The following is a 27912-nucleotide window of genomic DNA, read 5'->3' on the forward strand; positions in this document are numbered from 1 at the left end:
TGGAATGGATGGTGTAAAATAAATGGTAAATGCCAAGGTTTGGGATGAGGAATGGTGTGGGTGGTGTAAAGATGAGTGCAAGGTGTAGGATAAGGAATGGTATGGATGGTGTAAAATAAAGAGTAAATGCAAAGTTTAGGATAAGAGACGGCGTGGATCGTGTAAAGGGTGAGCACAAGGTATGGGATAAGGAATGACACGGTGCAGTATGAAGGGTAAATGCAAGGTGTGAGACAAGGGATGGTGCAGAGTAAAGGGCGAGTGCAAGGTTTGGGATAAGGAATTACATGGATGGTGTAGAATAAAGGATGAGTGCAAGGTGTGGGATAAGGAATGGTGTGAATGGTGTAAAGATGAGTGCAAGGTGTGATATAAGGGATGGTGAGGATGGTGTAAAATAAAGAGTAAATGCAAGCTGTGGGATAAGGAATGGTGTGGATGGAGTAAAGGATGAGTGCAAGGGATAAGGAATAGAGTGGGTGGTGCAGAATAAAGGGTGAGTGCAAGGTGTGAGATAAGGAATTATGTGAATGGTGCAGAATAAAGGATGAGTGCAAAGTTTGGGATAAGGAATGGTGTAGATGGTGTAAAAATGAGTGCTAGGTGTGATATAAGGGATGGTGTGGATGGTGTAGAATAAAGGGTAAATGCCAAGGTTTGGGATAAGGAATGGTGTGGATGGTACAGAATAAAGGGTGAGTGCAAGGTATGGGATAAGGAATGGTGTGGATGGAGTAAAATAAAGGGTAAATGCAAGATGTGGGATAAGGGATGGTGTGGACAGTGTAGACTAAAGGGTGAGTGCAAGGTGTGGGATAAGGAATGACATGGATGGTGTAAAGATGAGTGCAAAGTTTGGGATAAGGAATGGTGTGGATGGTGTAAAGGATGAGTCCAAGGTGTAAGATAAGGAATGATGTGGCTGGTTGTCCTAGGGTGACCTTATGATGCTTATATCCCCATTCCTGTGTTCTGTTCATGCTGGATATCATGTTCTGTGCCTTCACAGACTGGCTCTGAAGAGCGAATGGTTTGTTTTGGTTTTGCTCTCAGCCACTGCCCCACGGCTGGCAGGACACAGAGATAGGACAGTACATGAGTGCTGCTTTTGCTTTTTGCTTTGCTCCTGCTTTGCTCTTGCTTTTTGCTTCTGCTCATTAGTTAGTTTAGCTAAGCAGTCCGAATTTTCCCTGGACTGTTTCTCCTTTCCCTTTTTTGGACCTACTCAAACCTGCTCTGGACTGGGACCTGGGAAACACCGAGAGTTTGCACCTTGCGGCTGCAGCAGCTACCCCAGCACAGGAGGCACTGATTACAGAGCGACCACCCCAGGAGAGACTTTCTGAATTTGGCATCTTTTTCAGAGTGGTGACAGAGCGGTGTCACCTGGTTGTCGCAGACATTTTTCCATAGAAATCCTTTCTTTGGGATTTGTTCATCTTCTGGGAAGCTGAGGCCCCAGAAGAAGAATGTAAACAATTGTTATTGGCTGGTGTGGAATGCAACAGGTGCAGCGGTGATTGGGCTTCTGTGAGTGTTTGGATTTGCTAACCACTCACAAGGAGAGTTTGTCCTTGCTTTCAGCTGGACACAGAACTTTGTTATTCTTTCTTTACTATGCTATTCTTAGCTTAGCAGCCTCTGCAACTTCTCTCCTTATTCTTTTTAGTGTAGTTATAATGTGTTATATATCATAGATCAATAAATCCAGCCTTCTGATCATGAACTAAGATTCTTGTCCACTTCCCTCACCCTGAGACCTCATCAGGTCACTGTAATACCTGGTATTGCTCATTTTGTGTGCTGGGGGTGCTGTGCCTGTTAAATAAACAGGTTCTGTGTGCTGGGGGGTGTTTTACCTGTTAAATAAACAGGTTCTTTCCACTTCTCTCCAGGGAATCCTTCCCAAACTCGTTGGGGAGAGGGGCTGTGTGGGTTTGCTTGCTGGAGGGGCCCCTTTTGGAGGTTTTATCCCAAATCTGCCCTAAACCAGGGCAATGGTGCAGAATAAAGGACCAGTGCAAGGTGTGGGATAAGGAATTACATGGATAGTGTAAAGGGTGAGTGCAAGGTTTGGGATAAGGAATGACATGGATGGTGCAGAATAAAAGGTGAATGCAAGGTGTGGAACCAGAAATGGTGCAGAAAAAGGGACCAGTGCAAGGTGTAGGATAAGGAATTAAGTGGATGATGTAAAGATGAGAACAAAGTTTGGGATAAGGAATGGTGTGGATGGTGCAGAAAAAAGGATGAGTGCAAGGTATGGGATAAGGAGTGGTGCAGACAGTGTAGAATAAAGAGTAAATGCAAGGTGTGCAGAAAAATAAAATAAATGCAAGGTGCAGAAAAAATGACCAGTGCAAGGTGTGGGATAATGAGTGGTGCAGAAAAAAGGGTGAGTGCAAGGAATTATGTGGATGGAGTAAAGGAGGAGTGCAAGGTTTGTGTTAAGGAATGACGTGGATGGTGCAGAATAAAGAACCAGTGCAAGGTTTGGGATAAGGAATGGTGTGGACAGTGTAGAATAAAGAGTAAATGCAAGGTGTGGGATAAAGAATTTGGACAGCGTAGAATAAAGGGTGAGTGCAAGGTTTGGGATAAGGATTTATGTGGATGGTATAGAATAAAAGGTAAATGCAAGTCATGGGATAAGGAGTGATGTGGATGGCGTAAAGGGTGAGTGCAAGGTGTGGGATAAGGAATTAATGTGGACAGTGTAGAATAAAGGGTAAGTGCAAGGTTTGGGATAAGAAATGACATGGATTGTGTAAAGGGCAAATGCAAGGTGTGAGATAAGGGATGGTGCAGAATAGAGGGTGAGTGCAAGCTGTGGGATAAGGAATGGTGTGGATCGACTGCAGTAAGGGGTGGGGAACGCCCTGGTTGTGGCCAGGACAGGGTTAATTTCTGCTGGGACCCTCAGGCTCTTCTGTACCTTTTTTACCAATTTTGCTATTCTGTTTATTTAGATTCTTCTTCCCTCCACTGATCACTGCTGCCTTTGTGCCCTCAGCTGGGGTTGGAGTCTGGGGGCAGAACTGAGAACACACCTGGGAGTCACTGACCGAGGAAAGGGAATTGAAGGATCCAAAGAAAGGGAATTGAAGGATCAAAAGGGGAATTGAAGGATCCAAGGAAAGGGGAATTAAAGGATCAAAAGGGGAATTGAAGGATCAAAAGGGGAATTGAAGGATCCAAGGAAAGGGAATCGAAGGATCCAAGGAAGGGGAATTGAAGGATCCAAGGAAAGGGAATTGAAGGATCAAAAGGGGAATTGAAGGATCCAAGGAAAGGGAATTGAAGGATCGAAGGAAAGGGGAATTAAAGGATCCAAGGAAGGGGAATCAAAAGATCCAAGGAAAAGGGAATTAAAGGATCAAAAGGGGAATTGAAGGATCCAAGGAAAAGGAATTGAAGGATCAAAAGGGGAATTGAAGGATCCAAGGAAAGGGAATTAAAGGATCAAAAGGGGAATTAAAGGATCAAAAGGGGAAATAAAGGATCCAAGGAAAGGGGAATTAAGGGATCCAAGGAAAGGGAATTGAAGGATCAAAAGGGGAATTGAAGGATCCAAGGAAAGGGAAATTAAAGGATCCAAGGAAAGGGAATTGAAGGATCCAAGGAAAGGGGAATCGAAGGATCCAAGGAAAGGAGAATTAAAGGATCAAAAGGGGAATTAAAGGATCCAAGGAAAGGGAATTGAAGGATCCAAGGAAAGGGAATTGAAGGATCAAAAAGGGAATTGAAGGATCCAAGGAAAGGGAATTGAAGGATCCAAGGAAAGGGAATTAAAGGATCAAAAGGGGAATTGAAGGATCCAAGGAAAGGGAAATTAAAGGATCCAAGGAAAGGGAATTGAAGGATCCAAGGAAAGGGAATTGAAGGATCCACGGAAAAGGGAATTAAAGGATCAATAGGGGAATTAAAGGATCCAAGGAAAGGGAATTAAAGGATCCAAGGAAAGGGAATTGAAGGATCAAAAGGGGAATTAAAGGATCCAAGGAAAGGGAATTAAAGGATCCAAGGAAAGGGAATTAAAGGATCAATAGGGGAATTAAAGGATCCAAGGAAAGGGAATTGAAGGATCCAAGGAAAGGGAATTGAAGGATCCAAGGAAAGGGGAATTAAAGGATCCAAGGAAAGGGAATTAAAGGCTCAAAAAGGGAATTGAAGGGTCCAAGGAAAGGGAATTGAAGGATCAAAAAGGGAATTAAAGGATCCAAAGAAAGGGGAATTAAGGGATCCAAGGAAAGGGAATTAAAGGATCCAAGGAAAGGGAATTGAAGGATCAAAAGGGGAATTAAAGGATCCAAGGAAAGGGAATTAAAGCATCCAAGGAAAGGGAATTAAAGGATCAATAGGGGAATTAAAGGATCCAAGGAAAGGGAATTAAAGGATCCAAGGAAAGGGAATTGAAGGATCCAAGGAAAGGGAATTAAAGGATCCAAGGAAAGGGAATTGAAGGATCCAAGGAAAGGGGAATTAAAGGATCCAAGGAAAGGGAATTAAAGGCTCAAAAAGGGAATTGAAGGGTCCAAGGAAAAGGAATTGAAGGATCAAAAAGGGAATTAAAGGATCCAAAGAAAGGGGAATTAAGGGATCCAAGGAAAGGGAATTAAAGGATCAAACACCCCCCGTGTCCCCCCCACCTTTTCCAGGTGCAATCCCAGGTACAACCTGCAAATGAGGGCGCTCCCCCCACTCCAGGTGTGTCCCACCTGAGCCAGGAGCAACCTTGGGGTGCTCCAGCCCTGACACCCCCTGGGCATGGGGGGCTTGGGGATGAATTTGGGGTAATTTGAGGTGATTTGGGGTAATTTGGGGATGAATTGGGGGTAATTTTGGGGGACTTGGAGATGAATTTGGGGTAATCTGGGGGGATTTGGGAATGAATCTGAGGTGATTTGGGGTAATTTCGGGATGAATTTGAGGTGATTTAGGGATGAATTTGAGATGATTTGGGGTAGTTTGGGAATGAATTTGAGGTAGTTTGGGGATGAATTTGAGATTATTTGGGGTGATCCGTTTGGGATGATTTTTGGGTAATTTTGGGTGGTGAGGGGGTAATTTAGAGGAAAGATTCAGGGATATTTCAAGGTGATTGCGGGACCATCCTGAGGTGATCTGGGAGATTTTGGGGTGGTTTGGGAGTGATTTTGGGGATTTCTTGGGGGTGGTTTTGGGGTGGTTTGGGAGTGATTTTGGGGACTACTTGGGGGTGGCTTTGAGTGATTTTTGTGTGGTCTTGGGGGATTTTTGGAGGTGATTTTGGGGTAGTTTGGGGCTGATTTTGGGGATTATTTGGGGGTGGTTTTGGGATGGTTTGGGGGTGATTTTGGGTATTTCCTGGGGGTGGTTTTGAGTGATTTTTGTGTGGTCTTGGGGGATTTTTGGAGGTGATTTTGGGGTAGTTTGGGGCTGCTTTTGGGGATTATTTGGGGGTGGTTTTGGGATGGTTTGGGGGTGATTTTGGGGGATTTCTCAGGTGTGGTTTTGAGTGATTTTTGTGTGATCTGGCAGATTTTTGGAGGTGATTTTGGGGTGGTTTGGGGGTGATTCTGGGATGGTTTGGGGCTGATTTTGGGTATTTCCTGGGGGTGGTTTTGAGTGATTTTTGTGTGGTCCTGGGGATGGTTTTGGGGAGATGTTTGGGGTGATTCTGGGGGTGCTGCTCAGTCCTGGGGTGGTGCTGCTCCCCTGCACTGTCAGACTGTCCCAGATGTCACCTGAGCCAGCACCTGCCACACCTGGATCCCGCCCCGGCTTTATTTAATCAAATCCTTGGCTTTTATTGTCTTTTTTTCCTGTTTTTGTTTACCTGAAACACCTGATGGGCTGAGCTGAGCTGGTATCACCTGGAGCATCCAGATCTGAGGGACCTGGGGAATCACCTCCCACCCCTGGGCACATCCCTCACCTGGACACCTGCCCAGAGCCGCTTCAATCACTGCACACGTTCCGCAGAAAGAGCCAAATCTTTGCTTTTCTCCCCAAAAACACCCAGCAATGCCCCCTGCCCTCCCCCCACCCCCCCCCCAGTTATCCCTTTATCCTCCAATTTTCCATAATTAAATCCGGAATTCTTGATGACCTCACGAGATCGCACCTGCACCCACCTGGAGGCAACACCTGTGCCAGGTGGGAGCACACCTGGTGCCCCAGAGCTGCAGCAGGGGAGCAGCAGCTTGTCCGTGCCAGGAGGCACCTGTGGGCAGGGCTGCCAGGTCACCACACCTGGGGGATCTCCAGGTGTTCCCTGTGAGGGGCGTGGGCAGGTGACCACACCTGGGGTTTCTCCAGAAGGTTTTCAGGTGTTCTTTTCGAGGAGAGTGGCAAGGTAACAACATCTGGGGGGGGGTCCCCAAACGGTTTCCAGGTGTTCCCTGTGAGGGGAGTGGCCAGGTGACCACACCTGGGGGGTCTCCAGGCGTTCATTGCGAGGGGGGGTGGACAGGTGACCACACCTGGGGGGGTGTCCAGAGGCTTTCCAGGTGTTCTTTTTGAGGGAGGGGTGGCCAGGTGAGCACACCTGGGGGCTCTCCAGGTGTTCCTTTCGGGGATGGTGGCCAGGTAAGCACACCTGGGGGGGTGTCCAGAGGCTTTCCAGGTGTTCTTTTTGAGGGAGGGGTGGCCAGGTGACCACACCTGCGGGCTCTCTAGGTGTTCCTTTGGAGGGTGGTGGCCAGGTGAGCACACCTGGGGGCTCTCCAGGTGTTCCTTTGGAGGGTGGTGGGCCAGATGACCACACCTGGGAGCTCTCCAGAAGGTGTCCAGGAGTTCATTGCGAGGGGGGATGGCCAGGTGAGCACACCTGGGGTTCCCAAATCTCTGCTGTGTCCTCGTGGAGGGTGTCCAGGTGTGCTGAGAGGCCGCAGGTGCTCCTCACCTGTCCCTCAGCTGCCCCTATTTCAGGATGATGTGGTAGCTGTCATTGGTCTCGGCTGCAAGGGAAGCCCAGGACAGGTGAGGGGAGCTGGGAGGGGCCAGGGGTGGCACACAGGTGTGTGAGGAGTCACACCTGTGCCTCGCGTGTGGCCCAGCAGAGCCCAGGTACTCACACACCTTTCAGGGTGTCCAGGACGAAGCAGGATTCATCCTGGAAGTTCTGGATCATCTGGAACAAACCCCAGACAGCTCCGATTTAGGGCTTTTTGGGGAAAAATTGGGTTCCAAAGGGCGGGAGGTGCCCAGGTGGGAGCTCAGGTGGGAGCTCGGGAAGCACCAGCCAGGAACATTTCATTGATTGGGGCCCTTCCCAGCACCTGCACAGGTGATGCTGCCCCCAGGTGTGCCCTGGGGCAGGTGGGCATTACCTGGCACTGCCAGGTGTGCCTGTGGGACTGGGGGCATTACCTGGGGCAGGTGAGGGTTACCTGGTTGGTGCCAGGTGTTCCTGTGGGGCAGGTGGGGTTACCTGGGGCAGGTGAGGGTTACCTGGTGCTGCCAGGTGTGCCCTGGGACAGGGGGGCATTACCTGGTGCTGCCAGGTGTGCTTGTGAGGCAGGGGGGCATTACCTGGGGCAGGTGGGCCTTATCTGGGGCACGTGAGGGTCACCTGGGGCAGGTGGGCATTACCTGGCACTGCCAGGTGTGCCCTGGGGAAGGGGGATTGCTGCCAGGTGTGCCCTGGGGCAGGTGGGCATTACCTGGTGCTGCCAAGTGTGCTTGTGAGGCAGGTGGGCATTACCTGGGGCAGGTGGGCATTACCAGGGCAGGTGGGCATTACCTGGTTGGTGCCAGGTGTGCCCTGGGGCAGGTGGGCATTCCCTGGGGCAGGTGAGGTTACCTGGTCGCTGAGCAGCACATGGATGCTCATGGGGCAGGTGGGAGTTACCTGGCACTGCCAGATGGGCATTCCCTGGGGCAGGTGGGGGTTACCTGGGCCAGGCAGGGTTACCTGGCCGCTTACCATCATGTGGATGCCCGTGGGGGAAGGGGGCATTACCTGGTTGGTGCCAGGTGTGCCCGTGGGGCAGGTGGGGTTACCTGGGGCAGGTGGGGTTACCTGAGCCAGGTGGGCATTCCCTGGGCCAGGTGGGCATTACCTGGGCAGGTGAGGTTACCTGGTCGCTGACCAGCACGTGGATGCCCGTGGGGCCCTGTTTGTAGATGTGCTGGATGTGCTGGGCGGGCACCCGGAACAGCTGTGCCAGCTTCTCTGCCAGCTCGGCCGCCGTCAGCTCCTCCAGGTACACGGCGTGGTACACTGCGGGCACAGGGCACCCGGCAGGTGAGCCCAGCTGTGCCAGCACAGCACAGCCACACCTGATAGCTGTGCCAGCTCCTCCAGGTACACGGCGTGGTACACTGCGGGCACAGCTACACCTGCCAGGTGTGCCAGCACAGCCACACCTGGGCTGGGCACAGCTGCACTCAGAACAGGCACCTGTCTGTCACCGTGTCCTGCCTGGCACAATGACCTCCCTGGCACTGTGACCTGTTTGTCACCTGTGTCCTGTCACCTGTGTCCTGCCTGGCACCCCTGTCCTCTCTGTCACCCAGAACAGCTGTGCCAGCTCCTCCAGGTACATGGTGTGGCACACTGCGGGCACGGAACACCTGACAGCACAGCCACACCTGCCCAGGTGTGCCACCATGGCCACCTGGGCTGGGCACTGCCGTGCTCCTAACAGGGACCTGCCTGGCACCGTGTCCTGCCCATTACCCGTGTCCTGTCACTGTGCCCTGTCTGTCACCTGTGACACACCTGGCACCGTGTCCTGTCACCCCTGTCATCCCGTCTGTCACCTGTGACCTGGCACTGTGTCCTCTCACCCATGCCCTGTCTGTCACCTGTGTCCTGTCTGTCACCTGTGTCCTGTCTGTCACCCGTGTCCTATCTGTCAGCATGTCCTGTGTGGCACTGTGTCCTGTTTGTCACCAATCTCCTGTCTGTCACCCCTGTCCTGTCACCGTGCCCTGTCACCGTGCCCTGTGTGGCATTTCCACCCCTGTCCCCACAAACCTCCCAGTGTCCCTGAGCGGCAGCACCTGCACTGTTCAGGTGGGTTTGTGCCCAGCAGGACAGGAATTCCCCCACGTCCCCAGGTGTGCTCTCTACCCTCCCCAGTTGAGCCCCCACCCCCCAGGTGAGCTCCCACCCCCCCAGCTGAGCCCCCAGCCCCCCCAGGTGAGTTCCATCCCCCCAGGTGAGCTCCCACCCCCCCAGGTGAGCTCCCACCCCCCAGGTGAGCCCCCATCCCCCAGGTGAGCTCCCACCCCCCCAGGTGAGCTCCCACCCCCCAGGTGAGCTCCCACCCCCCAGGTGAGTTCCACCCCCCAGGTGAGTTCCACCCCCCCAGGTGAGCTCCCACAACCCCAGGTGAGCCCCCTGCCCCCCCAGGTGAGCTCCCACCCCCCCAGGTGAGCTCCCACCCCCCCAGGTGAGCTCCCACCCCTCAGGTGAGTTCCACCCCCCAGGTGAGCTCCCACCCCCCCAGGTGAGCTCCCACCCCCCAGGTGAGTTCCACCCCCCCAGGTGAGCTCCCACCCCCCAGGTGAGCCCCCTGCCCCCCTCACCAAAGAAGGTGCCGCTGCCTCCGTCGCCGTCCTCGTGCTCGTGCTGGGGCTCCCTCACCTGCTGCGACTCCTGGCACACGTAGATGGTCAGGCGGGGCCGCACCATCCTGGGACAGGTGAGGGTCACCTGGGGCTGCCCCTGCCTGCCCTGCCCTCCCCTGACAGGTGTCCCCAGGGGGAGCTGGGGGAGCCCATCCCAACCCCTGGGCTGTGTCAGGAGCTCGTCCCAACCCCTGTGAGCTCCCACCTGAGCCCCAGGTGTCCCCAGGGGGAGATGGGGGAGCCCATCCCAACCCCCGGGCTGTGCCCACCTGAGCCCCAGGTGTGCCCTGGAGCAGCTGGGTGAGCCCATCTCAACCCCTGTGAGCTCCCACCTGAGCTCCAGGCGTCCCCTCACTGACCCTGGTCAGCCTTCCCTGGAATTGCCACCTGAGGCACCTGAGATGCTCCTCAGCCATTCCCACCTGGAGAAGCTCCCTGTCCCTGTCAGGTACCTGAGGATGCTCCTCTGGAATTCCCACCTGGCAATTCCCACCCTAACCCTGTCTCTGGCAGGTACCTGAGGACGCTTCCCTGGAATTCCCACCTGGACACTCTGTCAAGTATCTAATGATGCTCCTCAGACATTCCCACCTGGAGAAGCTCCCTGTCCCTGCCAGGTGTCTGATGGTGCTTCCCTGGAATTCCCACCTGGAGGGGGTCCCCTGTCCCTGTCAGGTACCTGAGATGCTCCTCAGAGATTCACACCTGGACAATCTGTCTCTGTCAGGTACCTGAGGATGCTCCTCAGACATTCACACCTGAGAATTCCCACCCTAACACCTGTCCCTGGCAGGTACCTGATGATGCTTCCCTGGAATTTCCACCTGGACACTCTGGTCCTGTCAGGTACCTGAGATGCTCCTCAGCCACTCCCACCTGGACACTCTGTCCCTGTCAAGTATCTGATGATGCTCCTCAGCCATTTCCACCTGGAGGAGCTCCCCTGTCCCCATCAGGTGTCTGAGGATGCTCCTCTGGAATTCCCACCTGCAGGTGCTCCCCTGTCCCTGGCAGGTACCTGAGATGCTCCTCGGCCATTCCCACCTGGGCCCTCTGTCCCTCACATCCTCCCAAATGCTCCAGGTGTGTCCAACCCCTGATTTTTAGGGCAAGGTGTGAGGAACACGCAGCCCCTTTGGGAACCTTCTGGGCAGGTCCCAGGTGGAGACAGCACCTGGAGCAGCAGGAGCTCCTGGCCTGGGGCTCCAGTCCTGGAGTCTCAAACTCAAAGAACCCCTAATTCCCAATTTGTAATTCCCAATTTGTAATTCCCAATCCCTAATTCCCAATTCCTAATTCCTAATTCTCAATTCCCAATCCTTAATCCCTAATTCCCAATTCCCAATCCCTAATTCCTAACTCCCAATTCCTAATCTCCAGTTCTCAATTTCCAATCCCTAATCCCCAATTCCTAATCCATAATTTCCAATCCCCAATTCCCAATTCCTAATTCCCAATTCCCAATCCTTAATCCCTAATTCCCAATTCCCAATCCCTAATTCCTAACTCCCAATTCCTAATCTCCAGTTCTCAATTTCCAATCCCTAATCCCCAATTCCTAATCCATAATTTCCAATCCCCAATTCCCAATTCCTAATTCCTAATTCCCAATTCCCAATCCTTAATCCCTAATTCCCAATCCCTAATTCCTAACTCCCAATTCCTAATCTCCAGTTCTCAATTTCCAATCCCTAATCCCCAATTCCTAATCCATAATTTCCAATCCCCAATTCCCAATTCCTAATTCCCAATTCCCAATCCTTAATCCCTAATTCCCAATTCCCAATCCCTAATTCCTAACTCCCAATTCCTAATCTCCAGTTCTCAATTTCCAATCCCTAATCCCCAATTCCTAATCCATAATTTCCAATCCCCAATTCCCAATTCCTAATTCCTAATTCTCAATTCCCAATCCTTAATCCCTAATTCCCAATTCCCAATCCCTAATTCCTAACTCCCAATTCCTAATCTCCAGTTCTCAATTTCCAATCCCTAATCCCCAATTCCTAATCCATAATTTCCAATCCCCAATTCCCAATTCCTAATTCCTAATTCTCAATTCCCAATCCTTAATCCCTAATTCCCAATTCCCAATCCCTAATTCCTAACTCCCAATTCCTAATCTCCAGTTCTCAATTTCCAATCCCTAATCCCCAATTCCTAATCCATAATTTCCAATCCCCAATTCCCAATTCCTAATCCCTAATCCCTAATTCCCAATCCCCAATTCCTCTTTCCAACCTGGACTTCCATCCCCAAAGTTCCTCTAAATTCCTGACTAGGATGGGAAAAACCTGGGCCAAGTGAATCCCAGCTCCCTCAAGTGACTCCTGACCCCCCCCAAGGTGTGTCCCAGCCCCCCCCCAGGTGTGTCCCACCCCCCCAGGTGACCCCAACCACCCCCCCAGGTCAATCCTGGCCCCCCCAGGTGTGTCCCAGGCCCCTCAGGTGAGCCCCACCTGCCCTTGAGGGCGTTGAAGAGCCGGATGCCGTCAGCGGGGCCACAGATCTGGATCACATCCTCCCGTGTCAGCTTCAGCAGATCTGCCCCTGGGAAAGCCCCAAATCCACCCAGAGTCACCCCAAAATTCACCCAGGTTCATCCCAAATTCATCCCAAATTAATCTCAAATTCACCCGAGTTGCTCTAGATTCACGCCAAAATTCACCCCCAAATTCATCCCAGATTCACCCCCAAATTCACCTGATTCACCCCAGTCACTCCAGATTCACCCCAAATTGACCCTAAATTTACCCAACTTCACCCCAAAATTCACCCCAGATTCACCAAAAATTCAACCCCAAATTCACCTCAAAATTCACTCCAGATTCACCCTAAAATTCACCCCAAATTCATCCCAAAATTCACCCTAGATTCACCCCCCAAATTCACCCCAAAATTCATCCCAAATTCACTCCAGATTCACCCCAAATTCACCCCAGAGTTGCCCTAGATTCACCCCCAAATTCACCCAGATTCACACCAAAATTCACCCCAAATTCACCCCAAAATTCACCCCAAAATTCATCCCAAATTCACTCCAAACTCACCCCAAATTCAGACAGATTCACCTCGTATGTGCCCTAAATTCACCCCAAATGGTGAGAGGGGGTGACCCCGCCCAGGTGAGAGGGGGGGACCCAGCCCAGGTGAGGTGACCCTGTCCAGCTGAGGTAACCCAGCCCAGGTGAAAGGAGGTGACCCTGCCCAGGTGAGGGAAGGTGACCCGACCCAGGGGAGGAAACCCAGCCCAGGCGAGGGAAGGTGACCCGGCCCAGGTGAGGGCAGAACTCACCTGAGAAGTTCCTGAAGAGCCGTGAGAAGGTGGAGAAGCGGTTGCGGTGCAGCCACTGCTGAGCCTCCTGCGGGCTCCAGGTGGGCAGCAGCGTCTGGGGGGACACAGGTGCTGCCAGGTGACCTGCCTGGCCAGCCAGGGGCACAGGTGCTGCCAGGTGAGCCCAGCGTGGGCCAGCACAGGTGGGAATGAACCCCTGGGCAGGTGGGACCTGGGACCTGGAAATGTCTCCAGGTGATGTGGAAGTGTTACCACAAAACCCACCTGTCCCTCACCTGCGTGTGGAACAGAGCCCACCTGTGCCTCACTTGGATATAGGACATAGGTGAGCTCAGGTGGGCTCAGGGTGGGCCAGCACAGGTGGGAATTGAAACCCTGGGCAGGTGGGACTGGAAATGTCTCCAGGTGATGTGGAAGTGTTCCCACAGAGCCCACCTGTCCCTCACCTGGATGTAGGACACAGGTGAGCCCTGGTGGGCCAGTACAGGTGGGAAATGAACCCCTGGGAAGGTGGGAGGAGGTGATGACCTCAGAGGTGACTTGGAAATGTCTCCAGGTGATGTGGAAGTGTGGAAGTGCTGAGGCACAAGTGAGCTCAGGGTGGGCCAGCACAGGTGGGAATTCCCCCCAGGTCTCCCAGGTGTGTGCAGGTGACCCCAAGTGTCCCCTGTGGGACCCCCAGGTGTACCTGGGCAGGTACCTGGGCAGGTACTTACGTCAGCCAGGGGCGCGGGGGGGTCGGGCTGGTGGCTCGGGGACCCGCTGCTGGGGACAGAGGGACACAGTCACTGGGACACTGGGACAGAGGGACACGGGGCACTGGGGACACTGGGACACTGGGGACACTGTGATGGCACTGGTGTCACTGGGGTGGCACAGGGGTGATAGTGGGATGGCACTGGGCTTACTGGGATGACGGTGAGATGACAATGGGGTCACTGGGATGACACTGGGGTGGCACTGGTGCCATCCCCCCGGTCCGACCCACCCCCCGACTCCCAGCGCTCCCAGTTCCAGCACTCCCAGTCCCAATTCCCAGTACTCCCAATTCCCAGTACTCCCAATTCCCAGTACTCCCAGTCCAGTACTCCCAGCACTCCCAGTGCTCCCAGTCCAGTACTCCCAATTCCCAGTACTCCCAATTCCCAGTACTCCCAGTTCAGTACTCCCAATTCCCAGCACTCCCAATTCCCAGCACTCCCAATTCCCAGTACTCCCAATTCCCAGTGCTCCCAGTCCAGTACTCCCAGTCCAGTACTCCCAATTCCCAGCACTCCCAGTCCCAATTCCCAGTGCTCCCAATTCCCAGTACTCCCAATTCCCAGTGCTCCCAATTCCCAGTACTCCCAGTCCAGTAATCCCAATTCCCAGTACTCCCAATTCCCAGTGCTCCCAGTTCCAGCACTCCCAGTCCCAATTCCCAGTGCTCCCAATTCCCAGTACTCCCAATTCCCAGTACTCCCAGTTCAGTACTCCCAATTCCCAGTGCTCCCAATTCCCAGTACTCCCAATTCCCAGTGCTCCCAGTCCAGTACTCCCAGCACTCCCAGTGCTCCCAGTCTGGCACCCCCAGCACTCCCAGTATTCCCAGTTCCAGCACTCCCAGTATGCCCAGTGCCGCTCACCCGTCCCCGATGGAGAAGCTGCTGTGGGAGCTGTTGAAGCCGGGCGAGGGCGCGTTGGGCACGTAGGTGACCTCGGGCCAGGGCGAGCACTGCGGGCACGGCAGGTGAGCTCAGGGGCACCTGAGCTGCACCTGCACACCTGAGCACACCTGAGCACACCTGCACTGCACACACCTGAGCACACCCGGGCTGCACCTGCACACATCTACACTGCACACACACACACCTGGGCTGCACCTGCACACATCTACACTGCACACACACACCTGAGCTGCACCTGCACACCTGAGCACACCTGAGCACACCTGCACTGCACACACCTGAGCACACCTGAGCACACCTGCACTGCACACACCTGAGCACATCTGAACACACCTGCACTGCACACACCTGAGCACACCTGAACACACCCAGGCTGCACCTGCACACATCTACACAGCACACACACGCACCTGGGCTGCACCTGCACACCTGAGCACACCTGCACTGCACACACCTGAGCACACCTGAACACACCCGGGCTGCACCTGCACACATCTACACTGCACACACACACACACCTGGGCTGCACCTGCACACATCTGAGCACACCTGGCCTGCCCCTGCACACACACACCTGAACACACCTGGATTTCACACCTGAACACACCCGGGCTGCACCTGCGTTGCACACACACACACCTGGAGCCATGCACACACCTGGGCTGCACCTGAACACACCCGGGCTGCACCTGCACACCTGAGCACACCTGGGACTGCACCTGCACACATCTACACTGCACACACACACCTGAACACACCTGGAACTGCACCTGCACTGCACACGCACACCTGAACACACCCGGGCTGCACCTGCACACCTGAGCACACCTGGAACTGCACCTGCACACATCTACACTGCACACACACACCTGAGCACGCCTGGGCTGCACCAGCACACCTGGACACACCTGGGCTGCACCTGCACGCAGCTGGGACTGTATCTACACACAGCTGCAACGCACACACACATCTGCACACACCTGGGACTGCACACACCTGGGCTGCACCTGCACACCTGAACACACCTGGGACTGCTCCTGCATTGCACACACACACCTGAAGCCATACACACACCTGGGCTGCACCTGCACACCTGAACACACCTGGGCTGCACACACACACATCTGCACTGCCCACACACACCTGAACACACCTGGGCTGTACCTGTATGCACCTGGACACACCTGGGCTGCACTTGCACACACCTGCAATGCACGCACATACCTGAACACACCTGGAACCACGCACACACCTGGGCTGCACCTGCACACACCTAGAACCATGCACACACCTCTAACTGTACCTGCACGCACCTGGTCTACACCCACACATACCTGGGCTGCACCTGCACACACCTGGGACTGTAAACGCACACACCTGCACTGCACACACAGACCCACACACACCTGGTACCATACCTGCACACACCTGGGACTGCACCTGCACACACCTGGGACTATAAACGCACACACCTGCACTGCACACACAGACCCACACACACCTGGTACCATACCTGCACACACCTGGGACTGTAAACGCACACACCTGCACTGCACACACAGACCCACACACACCTGGTACCATACCTGCACACACCTGGGACTGCACCTGCACACACCTGCACTGCCCACACTAATCTGCACACACCTGGGACTGCAGAGACTGTACCTGCACACAGCTGGACACACCTGCCCTGCACACACACACCTGCATACACCTGGAACCATGCACATATCTGGCCCTACACACACCTGGGACTGCACCTGCTCACAGCTGCACTGCACACACACACCCACACGCAACTGGGCTGTACCTGCACACACCTGGGACTGCATCTGCACTACACACACACCTGCACACACCTGGTCTGCACCTGCATACACCTGAACACTCCTGGTCTACACCTGCACTCACCTGGGCTGCACCTGCACACAGCTGCAATACACACACACATCTGCACGCACCTGGCCTTGCACACACCTTCAACCCCACACACCTGGCCTTGCCCTACACACACCTGGACCCACACATACATCCAACCTCACACACCTGGGCCTGCACACACCTGGCCCTATAAACACCTGGAACTCCACCTGCACACAGCTTCAATGCACACACACATCTGCACGCACCTGGGCCTGCACACACCTGCGGCCCCACACATTTGGCCTTGCCCTGCACACACCTGGGCCCACAAATACATCCAACCTCACACACCCGGGCCTGCACACACCTGGCCCTGCACACACCTGCCCAGCTCAGGTCAGTAATGGCCCCAGAGCCCTTCTGCAGGTACAGAGCACCTCCTCTGCCCCAGTTCTGCCTGGCAGGTACGAACACCTTGAGCTGCGGTCTGGCAGCAGCCCAGCCCTGCTGCCTGCAGCCAGGTGAGGCAGGTGGGCAGGTGAGCTCACCTCGGTCAGGATGGTGGTCTCGTATGAGGGCTGGTACTTCTCCTTCTCGTGCGGCGTTCGCTTCTCCATCTTCTCCCGGTCCGTCTTCTGCTTCCGGTCCGCTCCTTTGGGCTGCCCAGGGACAGGTGTGACAGGTGTGGGGACACCCACAGGTGGCATAGGTGTGGGGACACCCACAGGTGTGGGGACACCCACAGTGGCATAGGTGTGGGGACACACACAGGTGACTCAGATGTGGGCACATCCACAGGTGTGCGGACACCCACAGGTGGCACAGGTGTGGGGACATCCATACAGGTGGTACAGGTGGTACAGGAGTGGGGACACCCACAGGTGGCACAGGTGTGCGGACACTCATAGGTAGCACAGGTGGGTGTGTGTGACACCCACAGGTGGCACAGGTGTGGGGACACCCACAGGTGTGGGGGACACCCACAGGTAGCATAGGTGTGTGCGACACACACAGGTGGCACAGGTGACTCAGGTGGCACAGGTGACTCAGCTCTCCTGGTGCTCGGCACAGGGAAAAGGAGTTTGGGGAGAAGCCTGTCCTGAGGGCCTCTGCAGGGATAGGGGTGTGACCACCTGGAGACACCTGGAACCACCTGGAACCACCTGAATACACCTGTAACCATCTGGAGACACCTGTAACCACTTGAATATACCTGCAACACCTGAAATACACTTGTAACCACCTGGAGACATCTGTAACCACCTGAAGATGCCTGAAGACACCTATAACCACTTGAAATCCCCTGTAACCACCTAGAGACACCTGTAACCACCTGGAGACGCCTGTAACCACCTGAACACACCTGTAATCACATGAACACACCTGTAACTCCCTGAATACACCTGTAACCACCTGAATACACCTGTAATCACCTGGAGATACCTGTAACCACCTGGAGATACCTGTAACCACCTGAATACACCTGTAACAGTCCACAGACACCTGTGACCACCTGAATACAGCTGTAACCACCTGAATGCACCGGTAACCACTCTGCACACACCTGTAACCACCTGAATCCACCTGTAACTACCCGAACACACCTGTAGCCACATTGTACACACCTATAACTCCGAGTACATCTGTAACCTCTCTGCAGACACCTGTAACCACCTGAACACACCTGTAACTCAAATCCCGTGGGAAGCACGGATGTGAAACCTCCACAGGTATCCAGGTGTTCCCCTTGGCAGACCCCTGCAGAAATCCCCTTAAACTCACCTCTACCTGCACTCACAGGTGATGGAATCTGTCCCAGGTGGAGCAGGGGAGGGCAGAGCAGGACCCCAAACCCCACTGACCCCTCAGGTGAACAGGTGTGAAAAGAGGAGCCAAGGTGAGATTCTGGGGGTGCTGCAGGTGGGGTGGAGTCACAGGCACCCTAAGGTGTGACCTGAGTGGGAACGACCCCTCCCTGCACCTGCACTACCTGAACCACCTGCACCACCTGCTCTACCTGCACCCTGCATCACCTACACCACCTACACCACCTGCATCAGCTGCATCACCTGCTCCATCTACACCACCTGCATCACCTACATCACCTGCATCACCTACACTACCTATACCACGTGAGCCACCTGCATCACCTGCACCACTTGCACCCTCTGCAGCACGTACATCACCTGCACCACCTGCTCCACCTACACCTACTGCACCACCTGCATCACCTGCACCACTGACACCACCCGCACCACCTAAACACCTGCACCACCTACACCACCTGCACCACCTAAACACCTGCACCACCTGCACCACCTGTACCACCTGCACCACCTGCAGCATCTGCACCACCTATACCACCTGCACGACTGACACCACCTGCACCCTGCACCACCTGCACCACCTACATCACCTAAACACCTGCACCACCTGCACTAGCTACACCACCTGAATACCTGCATCACCTGCACCACCTGAATACCTGCACCACCTACACCACCTGCACCACCTGTGCCACCTGCACCACCTCTGCTATCTGCACCACCCGCACCTCCTACACCACCTCCATGACCTGCATCACCTGCATCACCTGCACCACCTACACCACCTGCATCACCAGCACCACCTGAATACCTGCACCACCTACACCACCTACCCCACCTGCAGCATCACCTGCAGCATCTACACCTGCATCACCAGCACCACCTACACCTGCACCACCTGCACCACCTACACCACCTGTACCCTGCACCACCTGTACCCTGCACCACCTGCTGGGGCTGTTACTCCTACAGGCGGGATTTTTCAGAGGCACCAGTACAAAGCAGGACAGAGCCCAGGTGGGCCCAGGTGGGCGCTCAGGTACCTTGAACACCTTGATCTGGCAGCTGGCGGAGTGCAGGTGCTCGGTGTACTCGCCGCTCTCGTTCTCGCGGAAGGTGTCGATCTGCACGCGGAAGGGAACGCCCTTCTCGCCGCCGTGCTTGCGCAGCGTGAACTCCGTGCTGATGCAGTGCACCTGCGGACAGGTGAGCCTCCTGTGGGGCAGCCAGCCAGGGACAGGGCCCGGCTGGGCCTCACCTGGGTGTGGGACAGGGCCCGGCTGGGCCCCACCTGGGTGTGGGACAGATCCCTCACCTGGCTGTGAGATAGAGCCCACTGTGCCTCACCTGGGTGTGGACAGAACCCCCCTGTCCCTCACCTGGATATGAGGCACTGCCCATCTGTGCCCCACCTGGATGTGAGCCAGTGCCCACCTGTCCCTTAACTGGATGTGGGACAGAGCCCACCTGTGTCTCACCTGGATGTGAGGCACTGCCCACTTGTCCCTCACCTGGATGTGAGGCAGTGCCCAGCTGTGCCTCACCTGGATGCAGGACAGAGCCCACCTGGATGTGAGGCAGTGCCCACCTGTCCTCACCTGGATGCAGGACAGAGCACACTGTGCCTCACCTGGATAAGGGACAGAGCCCACCTGTGCCCCACCTGGGTGTGGGACAGAGCCCACCTGCCCCCCACCCGGATGCAGGACAGACCCTACCTGTCCTCACCTGGATGCAGGACAGAGCCCACCTGTCCTCACCTGGATGCAGGACAGACCCTACATGTCCTCACCTGGATCCGGAACAGAGCCCACCTGTGCTCACCTGGATGAAGACCGAGGTCCTCTTGGAGGGGTCCCACAGGAACTCCACGGTGTTGAGCTGGGTCGGGTTCGCGCGGGGGTCGATGATGCCCACGGACATCGGGATATCTGCAGGGGAGGGGGGCACAGGTGAGGCCCACCTGGGACCTCCCAGCCGCCCCAGCCAGGTGAGACTCACCTATGTCCAGGATCCTGTCGCCAGGTCTGTTCCACCTCCAGCCCTCCAGCTGCTGGTGCTCCGTGTACTGCAGCCGCCGGTCGTGGAAAACCACCCGGAAGATGCTCTGGGGACGGGGAAACATCACCTGGGGCTGCCCTGACACACCTGGCCAGGTGTGCAGCCCCTCCCTGTGCCAGAAAGGGGCAAAGGGAACCACCCTCCTCCCCCAGCTCCCAGCCCCACTCAGCTGCAGGGCTCTGGAGGGCACCTGGCTGGCATGGGCACACCTGGCCCAGGTACCCCTGGCATGAGCACACCTGGCCCAGGGGTACCTGAGCTCTCTGCTCACCTTGACCAGCTTCCCGTTGATCTCGGGCAGCTCCCCGAGTTTCCTGTTGTCCAACATCCGGATCTCATAGGATTGACCTGGGGGCAGGAGGGCACCTGAGGGTTTCTGTCACCTGTACCTGTCACCTGAGCTCCTCCCTCATTTGGGGTCCCACCAACCCAGACCTTCCAGATGTACCTGAAAGCAGCAGGTACACCTGAACCTGTAACTGCCATCCTGCAGAGCTGCCCATCACTGACCTGTACAGATACACCTTACACACACAGATACACCTTACATACACCTGTAACCACCCTGCACACACCTGTAAGATACACCTTAACACACACAGATACACCTTGCACACACCTGTAACCACCTTACACACACCTGTACAGATACACCTTACACACACAGATACACCTTACACACACCTATAACCACCTTACACACACCTGTACAGATACACCTTACACACATACACCCTGCACACACCTGTAACCACCCTGCACACACCTGTACAGACACACCTTACACACACAGACACACCTTACACACACCTTACACACACCTGTAATCCTCTGCACACACCTATACAGATACACCTTACACACACCTGTATACAGCCTGCACACACACCTGTAGACACACCTGTACAGACATACTTTACATACACCTGTAGCCACATTGTACACCTGCATCCGCCCTACACACACGTGTACAAATACACCTTACACACCCAGATACACCTTACACACACCTGTATCCACCCTGCACACACCTATACAAATACACCTTACTCAATCACACCTGCAGTCCTCTGCATCTGTACAGGTGTACACAGATACACTTTACACCTGTAACCACCCTGGACACACCTGTACAGATACGCCTTACACACATCTGCATATCCTCTGCACACACCTGTACAGATACACCTTACACACACTTGTAACCACCCTGCACACACTTGTACAAATACATCTTCCACACAGAGATACACCTTACACACACCTGTACAGATTCACCTTAACACACACAGATACACTTTACACACACCTGTAATCCTCTGCACACGCCTCTACAGTTACCTTACGCACACCTGTATCCATCCTGCACACATCTCTGCACACACCTGCACAGATACACCTTACACACACCTGTATCCACTATGAACACACTTGTACAGATACACCTTACACACACCTGTACACCTTACATACACCTGTAACCACCCTGCACACACCTGTACAGACACACCTTACACACACAGACACACCTTACACACACCTTACACACACCTGTAATCCTCTGCACACACCTATACAAATACACCTTACACACACAGATACACCTTGCACACACCTGTAACCGCCTTACACACACCTGTACAGATACACCTTACACACATACACCTTGCACACACCTGTAACCACCCTGCACACACCTGTACCGATACACCTTACACACACAGACACACCTTACACACACCTGTATACAGCCTGCACACACACCTATAGACACACCTGTACAGACATACTTTACATACACCTGTAGCCACATTGTACACCTGCATCCGCCCTACACACACGTGTACAAATACACCTTACACACCCAGATACACCTTACACACACCTGTATCCACCCTGCACACACCTATACAAGTACACCTTACTCAATCACACCTGCAGTCCTCTGCACCTGTACAGGTGTACACAGATACACCTTACACCTGTATGCACCCTGCACACACCTGTACAGATACGCGTTACACGCATCTGCATATCCTCTGCACACACCTGTACAGATACACCTTACACACACCTGTAATCCTCTACACATACCTGTACAGATACGCGTTATACGCATCTGCATATCCTCTGCACACACCTGTACAGATACACCTTACACACACCTGTAATCCTCTGCACATACCTGTACAGATACACCTTACACACACTTGTAACCACCCTGCACACACTTGTACAAATACATCTTCCACACAGAGATACACCTTACACACACCTGTACAGATACACCTTAACACACACAGATACACCTTACACACACCTGTAACCACCCTGTACACACCTATACAGATACACCTTACACACACCTGTAACCACCCTGCACACACCTGTACAGATACACTTTACACATATCTGTAGCCACCTTGTACACCTGTAACCACATTGCACACACCTGTAATCCTCTGCACACGCCTGTACAGTTACCTTACACACACCTGTATCCATCCTGCACACATCTCTGCACACACCTGCACAGATACACCTTACACACACCTGTATCCACTCTGAACACACTTGTACAGATACACTTTACACACACCTGTACAGATACACCTTACATACACCTGTAAGCACCCTGCACACACCTGTACAGACACACCTTACACACACAGATACATCTTACACACACCTGTAATCACCTTACACACACCTGTACAGATACACCTTACACACACAGATACACCTTACACACACCTGTAACCATCCTCATACACTTGTAACCACCCTACACACACCTGTACAGATACACCTTACACACACCCTGCCTCCACCCTGCACACCTGTGCACACCCCTGTTTCCACTCTCCAGTCCCCCGCCTCCAACCTGCTGAACCCCCCAGGTGACTCCTGCTCCACCTGTGCCGAGCACAGCCAGGTGCATGCACTGCCCCCTCCCATCTCCCAGCAGCAACACCCCAAAACTCAGCAACTCCCGGGGGGAAACAACACCACAACACCACCTTCCACAGCAGAACCCCCACCCATCCAGGCACCTGTGCAGGACAGGTGAGGCTCACCTTGGTTGAGGTAGGTGAGGGTCTCATCGTGCAGCTTGACGGCGGGCGAGGTGGCGGCGCACAGCACGTACTGGAAGGGCAGCAGCTTGTCCTGGCTCTCGGGGGGCAGGCTGGACTCCTCCTGCTTGAAGATGGGCAGGGCCAGGACGTCGCTGTGGACAGGGGAGAGTCACCTGAGACAGGTGAGCTGGGGGGGCAGGGATTCCTTCAGTCCAACCTTGGTACCTGGAGGATGAGCCCCACCAGGAACCTGGCTCTGTCCCCAGACCCTGCCTGAACTCAGGGCTCCAGGTGTGTCCTGAACATTTGGCCTCAGGGAAATACACCTGTGGCCATCTGAATACACCTGTCAGCATGGGAGAGAGTCACCTGAGACAGGTGAGCTGGGGGGGTCATGGATGCCTTCAATCCAACCTTGGCCTTGGTAACTGGAGGAAGAGCCCCCCTTGGCTGTGCCTCTGAACCCTGCCTGGCCTCAGAGGCTCACCTGAGCCACACCTGACACCTGTGGCCATCTGAATACACCTGTCAGCATAGGGGAGAGTCACCTGAGACAGGTGAGCTGGGAGGGGGGTGATTCCTTCAATCCAACCTGGGCCTTGATACTTGGAGGAAGAGCCCCACCAGGAACCTGGCTCTCCCTCTGGACTCTGCCTGAGCCTAGGGCTCCAGGTGTGTCCTGAACATCTGGCCTCAGAGGCCTCACCTGAGGCCCACCTGTCACCTGTGGCCATCTGAATACACCTGTCAGCACAGGAGAGGGTCACCTGAGACAGGTGAGCTGGTGGTGGGGGGTCAGGGATGCCTTCAATCCAACCTGAGACTTGGTACCTGGAGGATGAGCCCCACCTGGCTCTGCCTCTGGACCCTGCCTGAGCCCAGGGCTCCAGGTGTGTCCTGAACATCTAGCCTCAGGGGCTCACCTGTGGCACACCTGTCACCTGTGGCCATCTGATTACACCTGTGAGCACCCAGGTACACCTGTGAGCACTGCTGATCCTGATTCCCATCACTACAACCACAATTCCTGCTGTAACTCCAGCCCTGCTCCTTCCCTGCTCCAACCACAGCTCCAGCCCAATGGCATCCTGAATCCAACCTGAATCCATCCCAATGGCATCCCAAATCCATCCTGAATCTATCCTAACTGCATCCTGAATTCATCTCTACTGCATCCGGAATTCATCCCAAATTCATCCCGAATCCATCCTGAATCCATCCCTACTGCACCCCAAATCCATCCAAAACCCATCCCAAATCCATCCTTAATCCATCCTGAATCTGTCCATCCTGAATTCATCTCTACTGCATCCCGAATTCATCCCAAATTCATCCTGAATCCATCCCTACTGCACCCCAAATCCATCCCAATGGCATCCCAAATCCATCCTGAATCTATCCTAACTGCATCCTGAATTCATCTCTACTGCATCCGTAATTCATCCCAAATTCATCCCGAATCCATCCCAGCTCCATCCCAAATCCATCTCAATGGCATCCCAGCTCCATCCCTATTGCATCCCAAATTCATCCTGAATCAATTCTTACTGCATCCCAAATCCCTCCCAATGGCATCCCAAGTCCATCCCTACCGCATCCCAAGTCCATCCCTACCGCATCCCAAACCCATCCCAAATCCATCCCGAATCCATCCTGAATCCATCCCAAACCCATCCCAACTGCATCCCAAATCCATCCCAAACCCATCCCAAATCCATCCTGAGTCCATCCCAAATCCATCCCAAACCCATCCCAACTGCATCCCAAATCCATCCCAAACCCATCCCAAATCCATCCTGAGTCCATCCCAAATCCATCCCAAACCCATCCCAAATCCATCCCGAATCCATCCCAAACCCATCCCAACTGCATCCCAAATCCAACCTAAATCCATCCCGAATCTATCCTGAATCCATCCCAAATCCATCCCGAATCCATCCCAAATCCAACCGAAATCCATCCCAAACCCATCCCAAATCCATCCTGAATCCATCCCAAATCCATCCCAAACCCATCCCAACTGCATCCCAAATCCAACCTAAATCCATCCCAGTCCCAAACACAGCTCCGTGCATTACTTCAGCCATAATTGCAATTACAACTCCAACCCAACTCCAACCCAACTCCATCCCAACTCCATCCCAGCTCCACCCCAATTCCATCCCAGCCCCAACCCCAACTCCACCCCTACTCCAACCCAACTCCATCTCAAACTCATCCCAACTCCATCCCAGCTCCATCCCAGCTCCATCCTACTCCATCCCAACTCCATCTCTACTCCTTCCCAACTCCTTCCCTACTCCATCCCAGCTCCAACCCCAATTCCATCTCTACTCCATCCCTACTCCACCCCACACCTCCATTTCCCCCTTGGTGCCCCAACTTTGCACAGTTCAGGGTTCCCGTGTCCCTGGCACCCCCTGCCATGCTGGGGACCCCCAGAGGTTCTGGGGACCCCTGGGGATTTTGGGGCTTCCCTTGGGGAATTTGGGGACCCCCAGAGATTGAAGGGTTTCCCTTGGAGACTCTGGGGACCCCCTGAGATTTTGGGGTTTCCCTTGGGGATTTTGGGGACCCTTGGACATTTCAGGGTTTCCCTTGGGGATTTTGGGGATCCATGGATATTTTGGGGTTTCCCTTGGGGATCCATGGAGATTTTGAGGTTTCCCTGAAGGATTTTGGGGATTCACAGAGATCTTGGGGACTCCCCCCGAGATTTTAGGGTTTCCCTTGGGGACCCATGGAGATTTTGAGGTTTCCCTTCGGGATTCTGGGGACCCATGGAGATTTTGGGCTTTCCCTTGGGGATTCTGGGGACCCATGGAGATTTTGGGGTTTCCCTTGGGGCTTCTGACGATCCATGGAGATTCTGGGGACCCCCAGAGATTTTGGGATTTTCCTTGGGGGTTCTGGGGACCCATGGATATTCTGGGGTTACCCTTGGGGACCCATGGAGATTTTGGGGTTTCCCTTGGGGATTTTGGGGATCCATGATTTTGGGGTGCCTCTGGACATTCCAGGGTCCCCTCCCTCTTCGGGCACCGCTGCTGAGGTGACACGTCCCACCTCCAGCTCCTTTTGGGGCCCCCCACTCCCCACACGGCTCCTGCCTTTCCCGGGATCTTTTGGGGTGCCCTGTTTTGGGGTGCCCTGTGGGTTTTGGGGTCCCTGTACCTCATGCTGTAGGCGCCAGCACCCAGCTCCTGCCCGATGCCCGAGAGGCTGGCGTCGAAATCCTGCACCAGCCCCGACTCGATCACCTCGTCCGCCAGCGGCAGCTTCAGCGCCCACGCCATGGCCCCGGCACCCCGAAACGGCCACCGGGTCACCCCCAAAAACGGGGGGGTCCTCAGGGTCACCCCAAAAACGGGGGTGAGGCAGGGGGTACTCAGAAATGGGGGTGTCTCGGGGATACGGCAAAAGCGGGGTTTGGGGCACTCCCAAATGTGGGGGTTGCAGGGGTCACCCCCAAAACCAGCGGGTCTTGGGGTCACCTCCAAACTGATGGGGCTCAGGGTCACCCCAAAACGGAGTCTTCAGTGTCACCCCAAAAATGGGGTTCCTCAGAGTCACCCCCAAGCCAGGGGCTCCTTGGGGCACCCCAACACCTCCCCGATTTCTGGGGGTACCAAAGCCCCCCCAAACCTCTTGAGGACCCTCTCCTGCAGTGATTAATTTGGGGACCTCCAAACCCTGCTAGCTCAGGCGAATGAACCCCAAAACCCAGCAACACCCCCCCCTCAAAGGGAACACTTCGGGGGCACCCCAAAAACCCCTGAGAGGTGACACCCCCGGGGGGCCCCGAGTTCTACAGAGCAACCCCAAAGGCTGCACCCAAGGGGACCCCAAAACTTGCACTCCCCTACAGAGGCTGCACCCAAGGGGACCCCAAAATCCTGCACCGCCCTCAAGGGGCTGCACCCACGGGGACCCCAAAATCCTGCACTGCCCTCAAGGGGCTGCACCCACGGGGACCCCAAAATCTTGCACTCCCTTCTAAGGGCTGCGATCAAGGGGACCCCAAAATCCTGCACTGCTCTGCACCCAAGGGAACCCCCCAAAATTCTGCACTCCCTTCTAGGGGCTGCACTCCCAGGGACCCCCCAAAATCCTGCACCGCCCTCAAGGGGCTGCACTCAAAGGGACCCCCCAAAATCCTGCACTCCCCTCTAAGGGCAGGGATCCCAAAATTCTGCACTGCCCTTCACTCAAGGGGACCCCAAAATCCTGCACCGCCCTCAAGGGGCTGCACCCGTGGGGACCCCAAAATCCTGCACTCCGCTGCACCCAAGGGGACCCCAAAATCCTGCCCTGCCCTGCAGCGGCTGCACCCAAGGGGACCCCAAAATTCTGCACTGCCTTGCACCCAAGGTGATCCCCAAAATCCTGCACTCCCCTCCAAGAACTGCACCCAAGGGGACCCCAAAATCCTGCACTGCCCTACAGGGGCTGCACCCAATGGGACCCCAAAATCCTGCACTCCCCTCTAAGGGCTCACACACGGGGACCCCAAAGTCCTGCACTGCCCTGAGGGGCTGCACCCACGGGGACCCCCCCCA

At 54.7% G+C, this 27912-nt stretch overlaps 1 protein-coding gene and 1 long non-coding RNA gene across 4 annotated transcripts; both read right to left on the reverse strand.

Moving 5' to 3' along the window:
- Positions 1–6595: 6595 nt before the first annotated feature.
- Positions 6596–27904, reverse strand: TFCP2 (transcription factor CP2). 3 transcript variants are annotated; one of them, XM_063147818.1, is made up of 15 exons: positions 26528–27904; positions 23354–23505; positions 20548–20624; positions 20217–20322; positions 20040–20146; positions 19259–19411; positions 16938–17048; positions 14482–14570; positions 13573–13618; positions 12857–12950; positions 12021–12111; positions 9520–9626; positions 8064–8206; positions 7063–7114; positions 6596–6941 (listed from the first exon to the last, which is right to left on the reverse strand). In XM_063147818.1, the coding sequence occupies exons 1-15, from the start codon at positions 26647–26649 to the stop codon at positions 6904–6906; spliced, it is 1488 nt and encodes a 495-aa protein (XP_063003888.1). In that variant the 5' UTR covers positions 26650–27904; the 3' UTR covers positions 6596–6903. The 3 variants fall into 3 exon arrangements, with proteins under 3 accessions (XP_063003888.1, XP_063003887.1, XP_063003889.1); XM_063147817.1 differs by having other exon boundaries at positions 13573–13621; XM_063147819.1 differs by having other exon boundaries at positions 13573–13621; positions 23354–23540; positions 26528–26603.
- On the reverse strand, positions 7151–7595 carry LOC134413787 (uncharacterized). The gene is made up of 3 exons (XR_010026587.1): positions 7556–7595; positions 7354–7373; positions 7151–7313 (listed from the first exon to the last, which is right to left on the reverse strand). It is a non-coding gene; the product is annotated as an uncharacterized LOC134413787 (long non-coding RNA).
- Positions 27905–27912: the final 8 nt, after the last annotated feature.

Source organism: Melospiza melodia, unplaced genomic scaffold (genome assembly GCF_035770615.1).
Source record: "Melospiza melodia melodia isolate bMelMel2 unplaced genomic scaffold, bMelMel2.pri scaffold_51, whole genome shotgun sequence".
In the NCBI taxonomy this organism is placed as follows: Eukaryota; Metazoa; Chordata; class Aves; order Passeriformes; family Passerellidae; genus Melospiza; species Melospiza melodia.